This window comes from Copidosoma floridanum, unplaced genomic scaffold, assembly GCF_036245765.1.
Source record: "Copidosoma floridanum isolate Cflo_tuat_1 unplaced genomic scaffold, Cflo_Japanese_pri ptg000009l, whole genome shotgun sequence".
NCBI classification, from domain to species: domain Eukaryota; kingdom Metazoa; phylum Arthropoda; class Insecta; order Hymenoptera; family Encyrtidae; genus Copidosoma; species Copidosoma floridanum.
The window spans coordinates 3,658,267-3,681,842 of NW_028321886.1; the positions used below are offsets into that span (position 1 = coordinate 3,658,267).

At 45.9% G+C, this 23,576-nt stretch overlaps 1 protein-coding gene across 1 annotated transcript; it reads right to left on the bottom strand.

The window, feature by feature from the left end:
* Positions 1-1,021: 1,021 nt before the first annotated feature.
* Positions 1,022-19,206, bottom strand: mAChR-B (muscarinic acetylcholine receptor). The gene is made up of 8 exons (XM_089589614.1): positions 18,973-19,206; positions 4,413-4,643; positions 4,132-4,312; positions 3,181-3,935; positions 2,730-3,141; positions 2,141-2,663; positions 1,696-2,071; positions 1,022-1,453 (listed from the first exon to the last, which is right to left on the bottom strand). Exons 1-8 carry the CDS (start codon positions 19,078-19,080, stop codon positions 1,025-1,027), a joined length of 3,015 nt encoding a protein of 1,004 aa, XP_089445740.1. The 5' UTR covers positions 19,081-19,206; the 3' UTR covers positions 1,022-1,024.
* Between the last annotated feature and the right edge of the window lie 4,370 nt (positions 19,207-23,576).

Genomic DNA, 23,576 nt, shown 5'->3' on the forward strand with positions numbered 1-23,576 from the left:
TTTGTTAGCGATTAAAACCCTTGTAAAGTTTTAAATATTTACACACTTTTACAAGTGAATACATGCCACAGTCACACACACACTACAGGCTCAGACGGTGAGACAATCATCTGTAGCTACATATTTGTTTATTGTATGCATGTGTGTGTGTGCGCGCGTGTATAAATATATTATATTTATACGTTATTGAAGCCACAAGGAGATCAATTGACAATAACTACAAAGGTCTTCTTATATATATATACGTATATACGTCGCGAGATTTCGCAACAAACCGTTTTCCACATATAAACCTACCTACACCCTCAATCCTTTTTTTTCTTATTATTTTTTTTTTTTCTTAATCTCACGTTGTTTATTTCGCGGTCGGTATGTATATATTTTTTGTTTTCTTATTTTTTCTTAAATAAATTTCAATCTTTGTCAACGTTTCATTTAGTATTATCATTTTCATACATCGTATTTGTAACGATCAATAATTATTATATTAAAAAACAGTCATTGGGCTACAAACATTTTAAACAATGATATACTTTATTTCCAATGTGTTTTTGTTCATATCTTTAATTCTTTTATATATTAAAGCGAACACTTTTGGTAAAATGAATAGCAAACGACGATGGTTGGGTAAAAATTGTTTTAATTTGATTTAATTTTTGGTGATCAGTTTGGGGGTGATTTGAAAGGAAATTGTTCGATTTAGTAATATTTTGTATGTTTGGCGAAACGCGTATCGTCTTTAAAGTTCATGTGAAAAAAAAAAAAAAAAAAAAAAAAAAAAAAAAAAAAAAAAAAAAAAAAAAAAAAAAAAAAAAACTACAGTCACGTGTCAACGCACAAGTTTTCTCGACTCTTGTTGACACCTTCTTTACCCATACCAACAATATGCCACCCACGTCTATCAACCACCATCAGCAGCGTTCACCTTGTTCAACGAGTCAAGCAATATTTGACAATGTAATCATACACATAAACATATAATATTATGTCATAATATATGTACAACGTACGGTACAAATGTGATTCAGGTCATGTGCAGGTCGCCCCTGAGTATCCTCGTGAAGGTCTTTTTGAACTGTTGATTGGCCAGGGCGTAGCAGAACGGGTTCATGGGACTGTTGGCGTAGCAGAGAAAGTAGGAGAACATGAATAGGTGCTCGTTGGTGCACGGGGGCTCGGAGCAAAAGCCCTCGACGAGGGCGAGTATGTGGTAAGGCGTCCAACAGGCGACGAACGCCCCGAGGATGAACGATATCGTCCGAAAGGCCTTGCGAGCCCGATTCTCCGTCCGCGACTTTTGCCGGCCCAAGGTAGGATCCTTCTTCTGCGTCTTGGCCTTGAGGCGCTTGCCGATCGCCTTGACGAGGTCGCGGCGCGACCCACCCCCGACGCCTCGACCCACCTCTAACTCCTCGGTGTCCCGCTTGCTCGACTGCTTCTTCAGCTCCTCGTGCTAACGTTTCCCAACGTTTCCAGGATGTGGTGGCGCGCACGACAAAACACACACAACATGTCTTATAGAATTTCGTCACGAGACGACGATTAAGCTAAATAAATATGTAGTTTTTTTTTTTTTTCTTTCATAGTTTCATGTCACGATTGCCCAAATTACGTCAAAGGATGACACGAAGATATTTTACAATATACGACACGTATAGGCGCGTGCCAACGTGACATTAAAGTTTCAAAACCCACCTTGGACGCCGGTTGGCCTTGCGTGACGACGGTCGTCGCTCCCGAGGTGCTCGGCAAGGCGCCACTCGACGACGAGGTGCCACAGGCCACCAGCAGGTTGCTATCGAACTGTTGCCTCTGCTGCTGCCCGCTCGTAGTCAAGGAGGACTGTTGGTGTTGGTGCTCGGGCACCTGGGGTGGCGTGCCCGTGGTCGGCACTATGCTGGTTACGGGTTGTTTGCGGGTCGCGTCATCCGGGCGCACGGTAACCTCCGTGTTGAGCTTGCTGACGACGAGCGGCGAGGTCTGGGAGGCCGCGTTGCTCTGATGCGTTATAAACACCCGGGGCGGCAGCGTTTGGCTCGACGCGTTCACCGTGGCGACGACCCCCCCGCCCCTGGAGACAGGACATCTTATATACCCTTGCTTCGTGTACGGATGTATAATATATATATATATAGCTTACTTTTGGCCGGTAGTGGTACCCGTGGATTGGGCGGTGGCGCGAATGAGGGCCGCCTGCAGGAGGCTGGTGTTGAGGCCGGCGGGGACGCCTAGGAGGGGCGAGGACGGGGTCGTGGAGAGCGGGTTGGCCAGACTGCAGGAGAACGAGGAGGGCGGGCTCTCGTACGAGGGACTCGGCACGATAACCGAGCTCTCGTCCATGTAACGGAAATCGGCGCCGTCGAGGCCCGTCATTATGTCGTAGGTCGCGTACTGCCCGTCGGCCGTCACCAGCAGTCCTCGGCGCTGCTCCGCCCCCAGCGACGACGTCGCCGACGAGGTGGTGTTGTTCTCCGACGCGGCCGGGCTACCCCGAAACTCGGACGGTGGCGGGATGATGTGCGAACTCGAGGACGTCGAGTCCTTCGTGGTGGCCGTTTGTGGCAGCTTCCGCTGCTCGGTGGACTCGTCTTCCTCGACCAGGGTCTTATTGCCGGCCTCCAGGGAGTGCAACGACTGGCCCGGGGTCAGGGTCACGCTGCTCCCTGGTATTTGGTGGGCATCGAGAACAAGACCAAATTATACAATAGGTGCACATAATTATGTACAACGTATATACAACGTAAAACCCAACTCACCCTGGCTGGACTTGTTTTCCGCCACGAGCGTCTGTCCGGCAATCTCCTGTATACGGGGCAGCGGCTTTTGAGTCTGTACGACCTGCTCGGAACTTGGACTGGTGGGGGAGGGTCGGTTGGCCGCGGCGACGACAACGGCCACGGGCAGGTTGTTCATCTCCACCTTGATGGGCAGACCACCGTTGGCGCGGCCGTTGGTCGCAAAAACGTGCAGGGCGACCCCCGACTGGGCGACCAGTCCGGCGAGGGAGGAACGTTGGCGCAAGTTGCCGAGTTGCTGCTCCTGCGGCTGCTGCTGGGCCGTCGTAGCGGCGTTCTCCTCGTCCGAGTCGAAGATCGGGCTGCTCGAGCGCTCCGACTTTTCCGCCTCCACCGCCGCATCCAGCTGCGACTGCAAACGAGGACACGCATTTTACCTACGTACATGTAAATAATCCACATGTGGTGGTAGGTACGCGTGTGTGGGTGTATAAAAGACCTTGGTTGGGTGGGATTGGCGAGTCGGTGGTTGGAGGAGGAGGGTCGTCTCCTTGGCGTCGGTGCAGCTGCGGCTGTCCGAAGCCGTGGCCATGGTCCCGGTTCTCGTTCCACCCGTAGCGTCCCGTTGTTGTGTTTGCAGGGCCCTGGCCGCGGCAGTTGTGCCGGTAATACCGATACCCGCGGCCCTGCCAGCCATACCGGTCATGGCACCCGCGCTCAGTGCCACCATCGATTGCATCTTGCGCTGCTTGGCCTCGCTCTTCTTCTGCATGTCGTAGGCCGTCTTGTATATACCCCCGTACAGTACGAAGAGGACTACGAGGGTCGTCCAGTAGTAGCCGATTATGAGGGCGGTGTTGAACACGGGGTCTTTCAAAAATTGCACGGCGCATTGGCCGGGGGCTAGATCGCGAAAGCCGACAAAGTGCTCCCAACCGAATATGCTGATGAAGAATAGTAGGGCGGGTATGATCCAGGTTATCGTGACCATCCAGATGACGCGGTTCTTGGTGCGCCAGCTTCGATACTTGGCCGCTATTTTTACCGAGCAAAATCTATCGATGGTTATCAGGAGTACCGTGTACTGGGACACTAGGCAAACCGTGTAGTCGACCGAGAGCCAAAGATCGCAGAGCAGGGGTCCGAGATCCCAGTAGCCCATTAGCACGTACACCGTGAAAAATGGCATCGAGACCGTACCTTGTACACGTGCAAAACACACATAGATACATACATTTTAAGATATATATATATATAAATATACGTACAGCTATAGTATAATTAATAGAGCATAGTGCCGTTACGCGTCCGTTATGGTTAAATATGGAGACTGATAACAATGGAAATTTGCGCGTGTTTAATCGGTAACAAACAGAAAAAGTTTGTGTGTATCTACCGATGAGCATGTCGGTGGCAGCGAGCGAGGCGATAAAGTAGTTGCTCGGCTGCCTGATGGTCCTGTCGACGATAAAGGCCAACAGTACGAGGATGTTGCCGGCCACGGTCAGTACGATGCAAATGCCCAGAGTCAGGGCTATCAGGACAGCGACCCACGGCTCGAACGGAGGCAGGACCGGCTTCAGGATGTTCTCTGCGCGGGACAGTTTCACTTCAGCTGATTTCGACTCGTTTTTTCAACGCAAGTATACATAGGCAATCGAACAAACGAGAAAGTACATTACCATCCTGGGAATCAAAGGCCGTTGCGTTGGACGAGGAGGAGGAGGAGGAGAGCCCGGTGACGTTGGTGGCGTTGATACCGGCCAACCAATCGCCGAACAAATCCGCGTAGTCGTGGTCCTGGTCGTTGCCCGGCCAGCCACTGCTGTCGTTCAACTGGGTCACGCACTCGGGCACGAGCACCTTGTCGTACACGTAACGGCAGAAGCGCTCCTGCTGCTTGCGCAGCTTCCTGATGGTACAGCCGACCGGCAAAAACCGCGTATGTCATTAGCGGACGTGGCCGATCGAGGCATATCCACCCATATATTTATTATGTGCGCGGGATCTGACTTTTTCGCCCCCAAAGTAACATTTATCAACCCCCCCCCCCCTAATCAGGGGACGTGGTTGTTTTTTTCCGCTCGCGCGGGTCATCGCCGTAGTTTTGTGTCAACGGCAGAGTTTTATCCGCGACGCCGTGTACATATACGTTTCGCGAGAAAAGACGAGGAGGAGGGAGGGCGACGCGCTATGAAAAGCGGGGATGAATGCCGGGGCTCGCGGGAGCACAATGAGCCCGAAATAGGCGTGAATGGACGCGACGAGCTGCCGAGGGGAGGTATACGGGTACCTCCCGTCTAAATAATTCAACGCGTCGATCAGCCGGCTTCCCACCCACGTCACCGGACGCCGGGCAGCTCAAACTCTGTGGGGAAAAAAGTCACTCCATCCGAGCTTTTCTTTTTTTTTTTTTTTTTTTTTTTTTTTTTTTTTTTTTTTTTCCCCAACCCCCCTTGTAACGCTCTGCCGGGGGCGAGTCGCTTGTTTTTGTCAATTCACTTGTCTTGGACCAGACAATTGTATACACGTTTGCTGATGGTGGTAATACCAAAAGCTCCGAGTTTGCCCGAAAAACCTGCGGCTGCTACATGCCAAACTGTAAGAATGGATGTATGGAGAACCTGCAGAAAATAATGTATGGGTACGGTTTGCAGCCAGAACAGAGGCGGAGCTGTCGGGGCTCCCGCGGTCGTATAGTATATCGGCAAAAAGCAGCAAAGTTAAAGAGGGCAGAATACAAAGAACAGTATACATGTGTACACGGGGAGAGTCGTGGTGGTGGTGGAAGGGCGGGATCCATTATCTCGCGGGCAAATGCCGGCTTCTCTCCTTACTTTTACACGAGAGCGGCTGCGGAACGACCCGATGCGAGACACACTCGTGGTATATCTGTACACACTTGTAACTTGACTCAAAAACTAGATCAAGCATTTTTCTCCCCCCCCCCCTCTTTTTTTCATACCTGTGCTCCATTACTATTGAATAGGTGGCCGAATGCTCGATGAACCATCGCTGATGCGATCGCGCGACCGGTACGGCACTTGGATTTTGCGGTAAAAACGGATTAGGTGGTACACCATCCTTACAATGAGTTTGGGAAGATTCAAGTAAAAATTCACCGTTTCACTTTTCTTTACAAGTATATGTCCGTGCTTTCGTAGACCTGATAACTTTATCGGTAAATGAGGATTCCGATATATTTCGAGTGGCAATTTATATTTTTTTGACCCGCTCGAGTCATACTTGCTCGGGAGTTTTTCATATAAAGCTTTTTAAATGCGCCTCCGTTTTACTAAACCTTTTTTTCATTTCGTTATAAAATTCGATACCGATTGTTTTGTTCAAGATATTTTTTTGTCCAACCGACATAACGGCTAAGATCAAACCGTAGGAAACGTATGACGTGTGTGTAATTTAAGGGTATTAATTGATCAATCATTATACCTAAATCGCAACCCAAAACGAAAATCACTGCGCGGAATCAGTAGTTTCGCAATTTATTGGGGGAGGTAGGGTGATTGTAAAAAATGAGCTTGGTATCCGTACGAAAAAAATGCATGGATAAAAAAACTAAAAGCCGATAGGGTATTTATGAAAAAAAAAAAAAGACAATCTCGAAATAGCAGTACAGTCCGATGCGAACGGATGAGGAGGCTCAGAAAGGACCAGTTGAAAGTATAACATGTATAGGTAGAGAAAAAAAGAGGATCGAGAGCGGGCAACAAGTAGGCATCTCTCGTCGCGAGCTTTTACGCGGGCAGCGATTCGTGTGCGCGCCCTCCTCTTTTTTTATTCTCCCGCGATGCGGCAATGTTTTACTTCTCCTCCAGTGGACGCATTCAGCTTGTGTATATATATACACGCGAGACTACAATGCGTAAACTGTTGCGCCACCCCCTCCCCCCCCTCCAAGGGTTGCTGTACCAATCCTCGGCCTTTGTTATATACTCGGTCCCAGGTATGAACAGGGAGCTTTTATACGCGTTTTCTCCCTTCCTTCCTTCCTTTCTCTCTCTCTCTCTCCTCCTCTCCGGCGCTTTTTCTTCCTCATACATAATAGATAATCTTTTCTTTCACATCATTTTATTACCACGGCCTTTTTTTTCTCATCAACTCGATGTGGTTCCCTTTTATCGCTACGTTATTACAATTATTAGCCGTATTGTAATCACTGTTATTCATCGATTTGCAGAGAAATGTGAAAGAAAAAAGAAAAAAAAACGGTTCACGTAAGTTTTCGTAGCTGTTAAGTCATGCAGCTTGTCTATCGGTTGGAAATAAAATGCAAATGAATAAACACGCCAACAAGTACAAAATAGAAATTGCAATACGATATTTTCACACGATGCAAAATATTATTTGAAGCAGTGATAACGTAGTCTTGTGTATTTTATGTGTTTTTGATGGAGTATCTGAAATTTCACGGATGTATTTTCTGGCTTGCTTTGTTTACATAAAAAAAAAAAAAAAAAAAAAAAAAAAAACCCTTTGGCCGATATTCGAGTTTTATTGTACATTTAATTATGAAAAGTATATATACTTCGATATACGTGCAAAATAAACATTTTGTTTTTCGTCAAATTATTTGAATGAAAAAATAAGTTTTTCGCCTACAAAAATAACTCGTAAAAATTCGTTCCGATGGAATCAACGTTTTAGTTTGATTTTAATTCTTTTTGTCGGTCAACCTTTCAGATTGATATTCCGTCCATCACGCTATTGTACTTCAAATAAAATCTGCACCAATTTTCAGTTATTCTTTTTTTTCCATTTGAGATTTTAAAAATCACATAAAAAATTTCGACTGTCCGATGATACTGTTTTTGATTCAAATTTAAACGTACAGTAGGTCACGCAAAAGTAAAATTAAAGAGAATAAAAAAAAAAAAATTTGGGCTCACTCATTGTGAGGTAAAATCACGATATCCCAGCATTATATTTTCCGTTCTTATTGCTTTTTACGACGAGGCAGAAGCAATAAACGTAAAAAAAACGTACCTTTTCGACAGAATAAGGTTCTTGGAATTCATTAAAATTAAGTATAGGGACAAATTTTGCGGCAGAAAGGATATTGAAAAATAAGTCGAGGAGTAAAAAAAAAAAAAAAAAAAAAAAAAACAAAGTCAAGCGAGCATCGCTCGTTGAAAATTCATAGACTCGACAGTGAGAGAGGGCTTATAAGGAGCTTGGGTCGGCCCCCAGTGACTTTCTTCCCTGCGCTTTAATCACGAAATTGCCAAGCACCGCGAGACGCGAGGTGAGAATTAATTTTCTCTCCTTGAGCATCGGATCCTCCTCGCGAGGCTGATCCTAATTCAAAGCCACACTTATATTCTCTCCTCCTTCGAGCGCGAACGAAAGAGATATATATATATATATATGCATGCACGGACAGATCTCGGTACTCATCTTTGAAATGAAAGGGTGAGCCTATTTTTGCACGTAAAAAATATCCAGCCAAGGGCCTCGTGAAATGGCAAATACGAGGCGTATGTATACCTATACAGGTAACTTGGAAGCCTCAAGTACTCGATTATTCTTCCGGGGAAAGGAAACTTTGTCCCCGCAGGTATACCTACTTCACACCCCTGGTACTATACCCAATAGACAAGCACACGGAAATATTTGTATATGGGCAGTGACGTAGGAAAAAATTAAAATCCCCTTACACGTACATTGATTACACGTAAATATATATATATATATATATAATACATGTACCATTACTACCCGAAGCCGGTTAAATTGTATGGTTGTATTGTCTCCCCCCGGTTACGGGGGAAGCTGCATTATGCGGGATGGATGGATAATTGTGTCTATCGTGCATACGTAATTATACTCCCGCATTTCTCCGAAGCCCCTGGTTGCGGCTGCAACCTATTTTAGATAGGGGGAGAGAGAGAGAGAGAGCACCTTTGCATTAGTATAGTTGCCGGCTGCACCACGTGCATCGTTCCGTCTATTGTTATGAATGCCGGGACGAGGTATCACGGAAAAACCACCGCCGCTCAAGTGCAATACACTTGCATACATTATGTTTACTCAACTACACCCGCTTGTGCGCGAACGTTATAAAGTGTAATCGTTACATATACGGAAATGTGTATACAAGGCCTCGTGTACCGCATATATTATACAGTATGTGGCCGCTGTTTTGTTCCAAGTATCTATTCACCTATACCTACCGGGGCTAAATGCATTATAAGACCGGAGCATCACAGACGCGCCTCTCGTATGGGGAGGCCACAGCCATGTAGCGCATATACACGCAAGACCGTAACATTGCAAAAAGACACCATCAGGAGCATACTTGGTACCTATATATACAACTGGCACGTCAAAGACCTTTTTTTTTTTTTTTTCATTCGTTCTTTTGTTTGTTTTTATTTTATTTATTTATTTTTTTTTTTTATTTATCATTCGAGCTAATTTATCGAGCTTTTCGGTATTAAAGTACGCGTGTCGTACAGCCACACAACATAAAGCATACGAGCGTCGGGTATATTTCACGGCAAAGTGGCTAGATGTTCAGGTTTTGTTGGAAGCTTTGAAGCGTAATTAACCGCGTTTTGATGTGGCAGGCCATTTTGAAACGCGACATTTCATTATGAATGTATATATACATGGGTATACATTGGAGGGCTTCATAGTTCGACGAGTAGTTACTGATGTTGTTGTTGCTGTTGTTGATGCTGGTGGTGGTGGTGCGGGATAAAGTTTGTTTTGCGCATATATTATATACACACACCTACACGATGTATATAAAATATAACCTTTTAATAGATTGAGTTATCGGCCGGTTGTTCTCGTTACCACAATAAGTGTATACGTGGGCAGGGCACTGATCGAAATCTTTCGAATGGATAATTTTTTTTGGATTTTTTCCTATAGGACACCTGTACCAATAACCAAGACAACCCGGAGCTCACGAGACATCCGGACTTACGGTGATAAGCGTACGTACACCCTCAACAAGCGGGACAATAAATATAGGTGCCCGTGCGCGCGCATCGAGACAAAAACATCGCGAGCCTTGAGGGTATTTCCTCCTTCATCTTCCCGGCCCACGCTCTTCTATCTGCTTCGTCGTCTTTCAGCCGCGAGAGAGCACGGTACATTCAACGTATAATATTATGTAGTCGAGCGAGTAGGATGGCCGGAGGGCCATTTTTTTTTTTTTTCTTTCCAAGAGCGTCTAGCGCGGGCAGGTGTCGCGCGTACTGCAGGCTTTTTCCACCGCAACTCGGGCCTACTTGCTTCGGGCCCCAACCCCCCCGGAACTCTTTTTCTCCGTCCTCGCGTGTTGGGTTTCGAGGTGGAGTGAGGCCACGGTAGCTTCTTCGCCTCCTCGATCCGTTCGCAAATCGGATTTACGAGTCGGGTATACATTTTCGCCCACGGAGGAGGAATATTTCGCGGGAGGGAGGGGAGGGAAATCGCATTTCGTCCGCCCACTGTATGGCACCCACTGCTCTATATGTTGTTTTCTTCGGGACCTACTTGAAATTGAATATTTTCCCCGAGAGGTGCAGTACGTACGCGTGTACCGTATATATACGTGATTTATTTCGAGTTTTCGCGGAAGACCCCCCACCCCCACCCCTTTTGGTCGATGGATCGTGGAAAAGTTCTCTCGGAGGACGATGATTGAATCGCTGAGGAGGCAACGCGATGACGCTAGTACGTGAGAATATGCTGTACCTATAAATACTTATACACAGCTGCGCCTGTACTCGAGTTTTCAATTCGGGAAGGCCACCCTGTACTTGTGTGTGTGCGCTCACAGCCCTCGTTGGCCGTCGTCGATTGCCGTTGTAACTCGAAATCTTGCATAAAAACGCCTCGTTTGCATGAATTTTATCACACGTAACTCGAGACTCAACGACATACGTATATATATATATATATATGTGTGTATAACGGAGTGCTCGAGCTTGCAAGCTCTACATTACAATACGGCGACTTTAATGGCTCTATGCGACACTGTTTCATGGAAGTAAATGAATCGTTGGAGAACTCGGGTGTCTTTCGTGTAATTTTCCGCCGGTTAACTATCTTCGGCTTTCCTGGAGCCCGACAGCAATGAAGGTATAGTGGATATGGGGAGTACTCGCCAATCGCTCGGGGGGACTCGGGCAAAGCTACGTTTAATTACTCGGGAGAGGGAAGTCCCGCTCGCCCTCGAGGAGGACCGTCACTTTTGCACTTTCCCAGCTCTCTCTCGCCGTGTCGGTTATACGTCCACGGATCCTCTGGGCTCGTTGCTCCTCCCGTAGCCCCCCCCCCACTGTGTATGCCTTTTGCTTTAAAAGATGTGACTGTACTTTCGAAATTTCGAGAAAACGTCTTTTATCATCCACCATCGTCTATTCGAGGTATAAGAGGAGCAAAACATCCACCACTGCGTTTTTATTACGCTTTGCCCTGAGCAGGTTTCCATTTGCAATCTCCATTAAAGCGCGTGCATTTCTGTAAACTGGCGAAAATACAGTGACAAACGGGAGTCCCGAAAGATCCTTCTCACGCAAACGTGTAAAAAAAAAAAAAAAACCGTACGGCACTGGCCAAAACACACTCCTAAGGTTAACAAAAACCCGGTTGGAAGGAGAGGGCATTGGGAGTGGGGTAGATAAGCTCTAATGTAAGCATTTGCATGCAATCTCACGGAGCCGAAAGCTCGCCCGCAGAAGCAAATTTCACATACTTGTAGCGAAAAAAAAAAAAAAAAAAAAAAAAAGTAGATAAGAAAAGAGAAAGAAAAATTGCACGTTATATGTATACGCTAATTGGAATTATTCGTGACTTTTTCCACCTTCTCTTTCGATTAGCATTCCCTGCGATCTTTTTTGGAAAAACCTCGACCTACCACACACATGCAGGATACGGACAATGAGTCAGCGAGTGCTTCTGCCAGATATATACGGGTTCTCGCGAGGCATGTATATAGGTTCCGATCAATGGGTTGACTTGGCAATTTAACGCGCCTCCGTTGGCTGATCAAATACTGACTGTTACTACTTACTCGCTACGGCTGCGTGTGTTTATCGTCGATTGTACACTCGCTGGTGGTGTCGCCGGATTTGGTGTACCGAGGACATACGATTCACCTCCAAAATTACGTTGCCTTGTAGATTATCAGTTAAATAAAAAATTCAAGGTCACCGGGTACCGTGTTTTGAAAAGGACTCCATGAACGCGCGACTCGGTCCCACATTTTCGCTTATCTTCTCTTCACCAACATATATGTTATGTTCTCCTCTACACATTACGGATACGCTATACACGAAATCTCCGAGTCACTTTGCTTCGCATTTTCACCACACGCCGAGATAATATATACATCGGAATGCCATACACGTGTACACAAGCTCGTGCAATTTGCGGGCGTGAGATTGCGCGACGAGCTTTTTTTTCCCTCCCGTCTACACATGTACGTTACGTGGGGAGTCGTTTCACCCGGTGACTTGCGACAAAGTCCCTATCGGGAGGAATTTATTTTTCAAGATCACGTGCCTCCCCTTTGCGTTACCTTTTTTTTTCGTACCCTTACGAACAGAGAGGGCTTTCTATCGATTCGGGCATTTTTCGCGTGCTTATACTCATACACGTGTGTCCATATACATATACACATACACATGCGCAGCCTCAAAGCACAATGTCACACGATGCATGTACTTATATGCAGAGCTCCCTCTCTCTTCGAATGGCTCGCGAGTGGGCTATCTGTGTTGAATGAATTTCACGTCAGGCGGTGTATATTAGCCTCGTCAAGAAAAGTGAATACATGTATTTGAACGACGTTGTAATTTTGGCTCCAAGTGGGAGTTTTTGCCAGCACCCGCTGGATTTTCCATTTTTTCGTGGGGGAAAAAAAAAACACTTAACTCTATCAGTTTTACGAGATCAGCGATCAAGGGATCTGGATCTAATGGATCCCCATACGTATATTGGACATTTCTATGGTAATTCATGTACACCAGGGAGAAAGAGAGAGAGAGAGAGAGCAAACAGGAAAGGATACAATATTTATATTCCTATAGGGTATGATCGTAGACATGCCACATCCAAGTATTACTTTGGGATCTCCGATGGATGTGTGTCCCGAATAACAATGACAAGACCCTCCCGTGCACGTGTACGCATCCAAATAGCTAAAATATATATACGCGTGCAATATCTCACTCGATGGTTATTTCACACCTTTCTTTTGATCATATTCACTCGGTAAGAGCAAATCAATGGTTTTTCTCGTGACTTGGGCCCATCCCCGTATACAGATTAATGTCCCCAAATTTTCTGCTCGGGTCCAACGGTATTCCCCATCCAATCGCCTCCATGACCCACCCAACAGTCAATATACGGTACATCTACAGGCTCTCGGATAATATGGTATAGGTAAAATTAGGTTGGTGTGTATTGGACGGGAGACGCACACGGGTATTGATGATAGCGTCGATGCTTCTCCGATATACACGCGCCGATGGGTTCTCCTCGATGTACGGGGCATACGGGTAATGTACAATGAACACCCGTGCACTCGCGCTCTCGTCGAGGTGATGCACAGGGTGGAGGAGCAGGAGAGATGCGAGACAATTTGTACACCAATTTTACCTTGCCGCGTCATCAACGCAGGAGTTACCTTGGACACCCCCTCCACGGCGTGTACGTCTATGTTAAGCGACTGGATGTCATACTAGCCTTTTTTTTTTTTTTTTTTTTTTTTTTTTTTTTTTTCTTACAAGTCTCTTTGACGCACGTATGTTTTTGCTGGAAAACCACAGTACTCTGTATGCATTGACGTTAAGACAGTTGTAAGGAAGGAAAAAAAAAATAGTATCTCCAGTCGATCGTGTTGGGAATTTAAATGTTTCGCTTGGAGTATCCAAGGGGGGCTGCTGAATGCTATTACACGGTGGCTTGTTTGATCCGGTGAATCAACATCTGGTTTCGCTTGTTCTCGCCCTAATCGAAAAAGTCCCGGTCTTTCCCGTCCAAAGAGAAACGAGCGCGGGGCACATAGGTACACGCAAAGGTCCTTTGGTTGGTTAATGGAAAACTGGTGGGTGCAGTGGATTGTGCGCAGGCGTGCATGAGCATATTGGGATTCGCCGAGAAACAGCGATCGGTCTTAATTCATACAAATTGTATCAACCCGATCGGTCGAATAAACATAAGTATATAGGTATAAGAGTCGATCGTAAATGCCTTATTGTTGTTTTGCAAAAGTATAAATTTCCTATGGTTTCACGTGCACAAAGTCCGAACGCACACACGCGCTGGATGAATAAGCCAACAGCCAGGGGGTGATGCGTGGTATTAGCAGGTATTCCCATGAAAAGTACAAAGTGTAATTTATTTTTTTACGACAGGGAGGAAATGGTCGATCAAACGACCATACCTTCTTCATAATTCAAGCACCGTGTACGGCCCCCCTGTAGCTCGTGGAATAATGATGGGTATTGTTTCATGGCCCGAAGTACGTCAGCTCATTATTTTCCCCCAATACCGAGGAAACTAATCCATCCCCGAAGTATCGTACGTGGTGCTGTCCTTGCACCCTTTTTGCAATAGGTAATACAAATATACATTTGCAGTGATAACAACGGAGACCATCTATACATACACGGGACGGTATATGGGTAAGTCACGAGAAAAAAAAAAGAAAGTGCAATAGGCACGGGAGCTTTTCTCAACAAAAGAGAGCAGCAGCACACCTACGCGGAAGCGAGTATAAAAATCGATAGGGGATCATAAACATTTGTGTACATACCTTTGACACCCAGTGGACAGTCTGTATTGTTATTAGTACTATTTCACCTACGGCTACAATGACCGAGAGAGAGAGAGAGAGAGAGAGCATGCACGCATATACATGTATAGGGACAAGGATGGACGCGGCTCCCGAGTATACATATATATACGTATCGGATGAATAGACACGTGCAGCGCGATACGTATATGTGTGTATGGCTACCGGGTGTGCCGTTTTCCACAACAGCGTCGATGCTTTGACTCGCTTGCTCGCGTCTTCAACCAAGCCATCCTCTCCATCTCTCTGGCTCGTAACACACGGAAAAGGGAGTCGCCCCTGAGCACCGAATACAAACACCTGCTTGGTGAAGGTGGAAAAGGCTCCGGTCCTTTTTTTTCTTTCCCGTAACGTGTGCCTCGATGCTACCCGCCAATAATCGAACGCGCGAGGAAACTCCATACAGCGGGGAATGATAATGATGATTCCACGGACGAGCGCTTCGACTTTTCTCTTTCAATCGGAGGGAGTAGCACGCCCCCCCCCCCCCCGGCACTGTGGCGCGGAAAATCGGGTCAACCGTGTATGTACACAACCGCGAGACAATGTAAGCTGTGGATAAAAAAATAATGATCCATCATGGATATTAGTTTGCAGAGAACTATCTGTGACGTATACATCATATAATATAACATAATATGTTGCACATGTAACGTATATATACACTGCGCGCAGAGAAAATCATGAAAATTGATTGCTTGGAGTGTATGTGTATGTATGTATGTATATAAATACAGGTAAGTGGATTCCGTGATGGGAGCAAAGTTTGACCGGGAAAAACCCAACGGAATCCATCCATGTGGAGGAGATTTTCTGGTACGATCGTCCCGCCGTGTACATGAAATTCCTCGTCAATCACTCGCAAGTGTGCACATCATCGACCACTGTCGAAGCTATCATGTGCACCTTATCTCTCGGGACGGATAAGAAACCGAGATGAAGGTGATATCGGTTTCGGGGGGGAGGGGGGCATAAGGAGGGATCGCTGGGATTAAGGGGGTCTGCGTAAAAAGGGTATACAAGGCAAGTGTACAGTTTATACGGGTTTAATCCTGTGGAGCGGTCTAGTATCGATTGATCGATCGACTATGGGCGTGTTTGTCGGGATGGCCCGTACAAAATTGTCCTCGAGAGATTTTTTTCCTTTTTTTCACACATACTTTATCAATGGGAGCTTTAAATCGGCGAAGCGGCAACGCGGCTCTTTGAATCAATTTACATTAAAATTTATGTTTCAGCTTGAAAAAAAATAAATAAAAAACTAGCGAGTTTCAGATTCGTAAGTTTATTTCTTAACGTTTTTCCGGGCTCCGTGGATGGAGAACTTTGTAGGTCATCCGAAAGAAGAAGAATTTGATTTTTGTAAAACGTAGCCGCTAGCGTATTCCGGGATCCAACTTTCGTACGAGTACGTGTGCATCTCCTTCCTCGTATTTCGAAAGATTTCACTTGGATCATGTAATTTTTAAACCATGTGCTCCACCTCTGTTACATTTTACCGTAAAATTCTTGCTTAAAATAAAGAGTTCGAAAAACACAATCTTTGACCACGTGTAGTTTTAAAATTATAATGACATTTCAACTTGATGTCCTCCGAATTGCAATTTCAGTATAAAACTCTCGTGAGTAGTTTTAGTTAATTTTTTATCGTTTGACGACCACCGACATCGTGTTTACTTAAACTTTATTATTCGCTTAAAAATTTACCGCGAATACAACTCGACCTAATTCGTGTCGGGGTCATATTCACGAGGATATCTCTTCGTTATCAAATTATTCAGAGTTAAAACTCTACCTGATAAACAATATTTGGTTGTTTACGTAACACAAAAAAAAAAAGCAACAACTTGGTTTCCCACGTTTATTCCATTGCTTGCGTGCTGTCAACGATGCGTACAATCACGCACTCGGTGGGTTTTTTTTTTTTTCTATAATTGTAGCCGTCCTTGTACACGATTACAAAGAATTCAAATTTCATACAGGCACAATGTAATTAATTTATTACGTACCTACTACATTTCCTGTCATCCTTTTCGATTGAGATGACAAAGTAACTCAATATTCCGTACTTACTCCTAAAATCTGTGGCTTGTATGCATAGACAATAGTTTGCTTACCCTACTATCCCATTTTTATTATACATGGTTTTGTTAGCAAATTACCGTTGAAATTTTTTTTCACGCGTCCATAATTATCAACAGTGTTAATGTCACTAGCACCAAAGTTTCGACGTTTCAGTAGTAAGGCGACAAAACGGGGGGAGCATTGCGTTGCGACGCACGTTGCTCAGAGTCGTCCCTCGAACTCTTCGTGTACACGTGTACGATTTGGCGTCAAAAGGGGGATCCGGGGACCTTTCGTTCCCAAAGCTGCTTTTCATCCGAGTCTCGTTTCGCGACGAATTCAATTGAAGAACAATGAAGAGGCAAGACGAAGTGAAAAAAAAAAGTTGGCTCGTCAAAATAATTTCATCAAGAGTCGACTGGAGGGCAGAGCTCTTTTTTTTCCAGACCCATATACTTCGTCCTTTGAGCGCATACGTAAAATTTCCGGGGGGCGCTTGATTTTTCTCGTCCCCGAAACACTCCCGTGTATAGATTATTATTTTTTTCTTTTTTCCTCCACCCGCGACAATCGAGTCGCGCGGAGAAAAAAAAAAAAAAAAAAAGAAAATTAAGGCCAGCTATTAAAGGCCGCAACTTCCAAATAATCCAATAAATATCCCCTATATTCCACCGCTAGACCGGGGTATCGATCTTGTTGCCGTGCAACGGGAAAAAAAACCTCCGTAAATCAAAGGACACGCTTGATTGGCACGCTAATTCTCTTTTGCAAAATTGTATCGATGATAAACTACTGACTGACCAATTTGAAGGACCGTCAAAACTAATTTGCACGAGAACTTTGTACAACATGAAGCAAATACCCCGAGTTCTTTGTAAAAAAAAAAAAAGAAAAAAAAAACAGGCGGTTTAACCTGCTTCCGCGCACATTTGCGCGACAGAGTACACCTAATTATTTCTCCTTGACACCGCTCGCAATGTCCGTGTATTATTTGTTTGTATTTGTTTAATTTCATCGATAGCGCACGCGAGGAAAACCCCGAGGCTGTAATACCGATGAATAAGTGAGCGCGAGGAGCGCGATGTCCGTGATGAATTAACGAGGCAAGGATGCCGGGAAATCGCGCCACGTGCTCAATTGCACGAATGAAAAATAAAAGTGACCTGGTGTTTTCCCTCTGATGGAATGGATCCGTAGAGAGGGAGAAAAAAAAAAAAAAAAAAAAAAAAACAAGCTCGCGTGAGTACTTTAGCGCTCTTTGGCGTTGAAGCGACGAGAATCTGTTTCCGTGTTTATGCTCCTGTCCTGAATAGGCATGGCAGGAGAAAAAGAGGGCGATGCAAATACAACCACCGGGACCGGCGAGTCTCCGGTAAACACGTGGACCTTCGACAGAGGAAAAAAAAAAAAAAAAGGACGAGGTAGTAGTGTGTACACACGTGTAAAAAAAAAAAAAAAAAAAGTGGGTACACGGTGTGGCTAACAAGTCGATGAGGACGGCGATGCATGTAAATATATATATAGGCACCTAAATCGACTGCTCTCACGCAGGCAGGTAAACATAGCTTGTCCTCCTCGCCATCACGTGAACTACATAAACCTACTCCCTGTAACTACGCCGTAACGGTGGAGGTCAAGGATATCGTGTGCAGTTTCGGCTTTTGTGTATACGTATCTACGTTTGGAGCACGTGGCTGATGGACGGCAGGACTTTTTCTTACGTCCTACGGGATCTTCACGATCCTTGAATACAATTAGCTTGTGTGGGTTTGTGTATACATATATAGTAGAGGTCAACATTCAAAAGACGCGCTAATGGTATTTTGCGAGGGAAAAGTGATGACAGTAGGGAAAATCAGATTTTTCATTTCTTGGAAAATGGAAAAAAAAAATCCTAGTACTCCTTGCACTTGCATGCGAATATTGGAACTAGACTATTGTTTTCGTGTGCGATATTGCGATGGATGTGTGAGCGTGTGTGTATATATCTACTGCATATATTTATCGACGGGAAAATTAAAAAGCGAATGCAGCAACTCGAATTACCCGCAGCTAAGACGAACACGCCAACGTTGAGTTCTCGTGATTTTTTTTTTTTTTTTTTTTTTTATCCTTCATCGATCGAGTCCAACTACGATGATAAAATTAAAAGAAACGTCGAGCTACGGTAGACTGGACTGTTCCCTTCGTGCGGTACACCGACACGAGTTTTTCCAGAGTCAATGCTCTCTTTCTCTCTCTCTCTCCCTGAGCTGGTTTTCGGCCTAACAATTATACCAGTCTCTCCGGGAATCGAGTAATACTATAAATATAATTACTATTATTTTTTTCTAACAAAAGGAAAAAAAAAAAAAAAAAAACTTGCCATTTTTCGATGAACTTGTTGCCGATCGCGAAAATCGGTGTCGAGCCGTTGCGACTGGGATCGGTGCCGTTGAGGCCGCTCTCCGTTGCGTTGTCAAACTCCATAGCCCCCTCCGGATCGAGGGGCACCCGTCGCTGCAGCCGAGGCCGGCGAGAGGGCGATACTTTTAGCCGCTTCGCGCCTCTCCACCGCTGCTCGATGTATCTTCAGTCACCTTCGACGGTGCATGATGCCGCTGTCGCTGCTGCAACACAAGGGAAACATCTTGCCTTTTAAGAGTGATACATAAATTTATAAATATTATTATTATTATTATTATTATTATGATTGTTGGTAGGGTGCAAGAGCGTGAAATCTGTCACTGTTGGTGGCAAAAATTTTGAATTCTGTGCGAGAGAACGAAAAAAGGCAACCACGTGTGGTAGAAAAACAAGAGATTTTCAAGCTCATTAGCTCTAAAATGGATGAAGAAGAAAAAAAAAAAAACTCTTTAGCAGCGAAAATTTCATTATCAGGATATACGAGTCGGGCGAGTAAAATGTTTCGGAAGATTGTGGGAAGAGGGAGAGAAAAAGATTGAAAAAAGGTCCAGCAGTCAAGTCCATAGACGCGAAGCATTAAAACAACGAGAGCTGCAAAATGGAGAGCAAGATTATCGAATTAGCGCGCGATGGTTTTGTTGAAAAAGGGTGGGGGGGGGGGGAGAAAAAATGCTTGCAGTCTTTATTCGACCGCATCAACTAACGACTCTCCGCTCGCTGGCTAAGCTTACCGTTGTTGTTGTTGATTTTTCGCAAAACCACGGATTCCAACGACTTATTTTTTTCTTTTTTTTTTTTTAAGGTACTTTTTCCTTTTCATAAATTTCGCATTCAAAACAATGCAGTCCGGGTAATTCACTCGAGTTAGCCAACAGTTCCACAGCGTCTACCCCAAGACCGTCGTTATTTCGAAGCTGATTGCCATTATTCTCGAGCAGTGCTGCAGCTCCCGCCTATTTATGAATAATCTCCCTCGTGAACTAACTCGCTCCTTCTCTCGTTACGGCAAACTTACTTAGTTCCTCTATCTTTGGATTAAAACAGCGACGGTCGGATGGACGGGGGGTTTTTTTTTTTCCATCGTCATCCTCATCGTCGTCAATGCACGAGACTAAAATTGTGAAAAATAAGAGCACTATCCGGGGATAAGCCGAGTGAAGCAGAGTCGGTGTACAGGCATTTTCGCAATCTCAGCGACCCGATATCCTTTCGCCGCGACTCCCTTTTATCGGATGCAAAAAGGGATCCACAACTCCAGTGGAACCAGTAGCTATGACCCTTTTTCGTGTGGATTTACCTTCTTTATTTATCGCACGGTTTGACTACATTTTTTTCATTACCTGTCTTTGTGCCTTTAAATGGAAAAAAACAATGAAAGAAGAACAACTGCACATTCAGTTGCCAACGTCCTGTCCAACGGCGACAATCGCACGGGGAAGGGAGAGAATGGGCCCAAACCTGAAATAAATTCCCCTCCCCGGGTTTTGCCCTTTTCTGCCAATCGGAGGATTGTTTCTAAAATCAGGCCAACGACGCATACACGCGCAGTCGGGCGACTCGGCGTAACTTTGCCGCCGCGAGCCACGCGAATTCGACTCTTTTTGTGCCCCCCTCAGAGCAGTATACGCATACATGGATGAAACATTACCGCGGATCATCCGTCGGGCGGTCTGGATGTCAAAACCGCGGCTCGGCGGATGCTTGGTGACTTTTGTCCTCGCCCACAGCCCGGGTCTCGTTGTTGTTTGTTTCGATTACAGACGGAGGCCGCCGTCGATGCTCCAGTTTTAACGCCGGCATTGTTTTTTTTCCCCCCCCTGCTATCTTTACCTCCAGCACCCACATCGATCGTCAGCAAATATCAGCGCACCTGTACGTGTGTAATGTGCATATTTGAGCGAGAATAGAGAGAGAATTTGGACGGGGATTATTGACAATGCGAGAGTCGAGCGAAGGGACGGGGAGCCCTGCAATTCTAATCGAGCCACTCTCGCCCGGGTAATTTCCGCCCGAGCAAGAAAAAGCTCTCAGCCGCGACGGCGATTATCGTGCGCTCGTGCTTCCATCGGGCGATTCGGTGAATTTTCGAGCATCGCGTAGTCGCCAGGGAATACCTCTTGGCCTTGGTTTCGAGTATACGCGTGGGTAGAGAGGGAAAAATTAATACCAGCCCCCCGCCCCCTCCACTCTCTCTACCGTAGATATACAGAAGCCCGCAGCAACGTCTTCGGTGTCCCCCGGGGGACCGCGGAAGCGAAAGGCGGAAATTGCGAGTGGTTCGAAGTACACGGGGCAGCGTCGATTTTTCCCTATCTCCCGCCCGTCGATTGTTAATCGGATTCTCGTTTCCGCGGAAAAGATGAGGGAGGAAAAAGAAAACACCGGACGAGCGGCCAAATTGACATAATTTTCGCGCTAGCTGACGGAAGCCCCGCAAGAACCTCGCTTCCTCCTCAGTCCGGGGCCGCAAACTTCGTTCCAGCACTCGGTGGGATTTCTTTTCCCTCGGATTTTCCCGGCCCTCCCTTTTTTTTTTTTTTTTTTTCATATTCCCCCTTCCTCCGTCGGATCGAGTTGGTTTTCCGGATTGTAAATTAGAGAGATAGAGAGAGAGAGAGAAAGTCTTTTTTCATTCCACCCCGGGTATCACGCGCAATGACCAAGTTGGGGATGGGTGAAATTAATGGTTGAGGTATCGTCCTCCTGACAACTACGGACGACAGCCCTCGGACAAATTAATATCGCAGCAAAGAGAAAGAGACAGCAAAAGCTCAGTACGCGCGTTTACCCCTGATGAAAATTCCGGGGTAGGGCACGCATACACACACACACATACGTATGTATAAATGGGAAGCGATGGAAATCTCAAGCTCTTCTCGCTCGCCGTGCCGGGGGTTGAGGGTGTACGCGTATAGCCTTTCTCTCGACGGGAGCCGAGCATTATCGTACGAGCCGGTGAGTTTGAATGGAGCTTGGGTACTGAAAAACTTGACCGCCAGCCTCAGAGCTCACGTTATATGTACATGTACATGCATCGCATATGCATGCGCATATTATCATATCACTACGTGGCGACTAAAGAGAAAAGGGTGGGTATACGTCTCTCGAGGGCCGGCAAGTTGCGGATAAGCGGGAATGCGCTCGGAAAAAAACTCTCTCTCTCTCCGGCCGTAGGCTATCATCCCGCGCTCTCTTCAAACTCTTCGAACGGGGCAAGGGGGGAAATAATCCCAGATGGATTTGGAGAGAAGCTGGGGTATCCAAGGCACAAAAACGAAAATGTCCCTGTTTTTCTTTTTTTCTCAATCTTCGTCGCCCCACCGCCGAAAAATGCGCCTTCGGTTGTACACGCGGAGCTATCATTTTACGTAACATCCGCGCGCGCGAGCAAGGATCATCAGGATTTTTCGGTATTTCAACTAATTCGTGGGCAAGTGCAACGGTGCGTTTTCTCTGCTGATATTCCCGACGCTTGATGAGCCGAACAAATTGCGTGTATTTCGCTTGCGTCGGCACACGCGCGTTCTTATCGCGTGATTTAATCAAAGTTGCAGCCTACTTTGAGTAATACGCATACAATGTATTCCTGTATACGTTTGAAACACGAAATTATATGAGCTTGTTTTTTTTGTTTTTTTTTTTTCTCATCTCGACTATTTATGACCTTCTTCCTCCGAGCCGCCAATTCTCACGAGCAACTCGAGGTAAACGAGCCCAGTATACAAGTATATACCTCGAAAGCCCAACGAGGCTCTCCTCGATGCAGTTGCGAAGAAGTAAAAGTTTTATCGTGCGCGAGACGATGCCGATGATCGACTTTGGTGAAAGGAGCCGCGATAGCCACGTGTCGGCGAGCACACGTGTAAACGAGAAGACATTAGTACAGAGACGAGGGGGGCTTCTTCCTTCTTCCTTTCTTTCTCCCCCTTTTGAGAGGAAACCGATGGACGCGATTTATCAGCCGAGCGACACTAATGTGCGTACATACAAGGGGGGATGAACATGTACGTTGTGTATCGTTTGATGCGGAGGGTTATACATCGGTCCGAGTCAACAGACGCGAGTCCTGCGGCTGACAACAGTCTGGCGGGATTACGCGTTTTTTTTTCCCCCCCTTGAGCCCAGTGTTTGTGGCTTTTACCGATGACGGAAAGTCCAGGCGACTGCTCGGCCATTTCGGTGGAGAGAAAAGCCGAAAAAGAATCCTTTCGGTCCGAATTTTTCGAGGGAAATTGTCGCGTATTTATCTCCGTACCATGGGGCTTTTCAATCGCACGCATCGTATGTACACGTGTATACGTGACACACAGATACAGGAGAGGGGGAAAAGGGAAAACCACGTCTTTTGAACTTGCGACTTGAAAACTCGTAAATTGGATATCGTGGCTTACTTTCGGAGTGGAGCCCGTGGACGGGTGGGTATTCCCTCGTGGCCGACCGGAAATATCGGCCCGAGTTTTCGCTCCCCGGAACGTACATGACGTACGGAACCCTCGAGAAAATATTTTGACACCCATCGGGCGTCTCGATGATACGTGAACTTTGAAAAATGTACTAGT

Coding starts and splice junctions, on each gene's coding strand:
- mAChR-B (XM_089589614.1), bottom strand. CDS start 19,080: ATGGAGTTTGACAACGCAACGGAGAGCGGCCTCAACGGCACCGATCCC. Junction 4,313..4,412: donor TTGATTCCCAGGATGGTAAT/GTACTTTCTCGT, acceptor AACATCCTGAAG/CCGGTCCTGCCTCCGTTCGA. Junction 2,072..2,140: donor GGTACCACTACCGGCCAAAA/GTAAGCTATATA, acceptor TCCTGTCTCCAG/GGGCGGGGGGGTCGTCGCCA.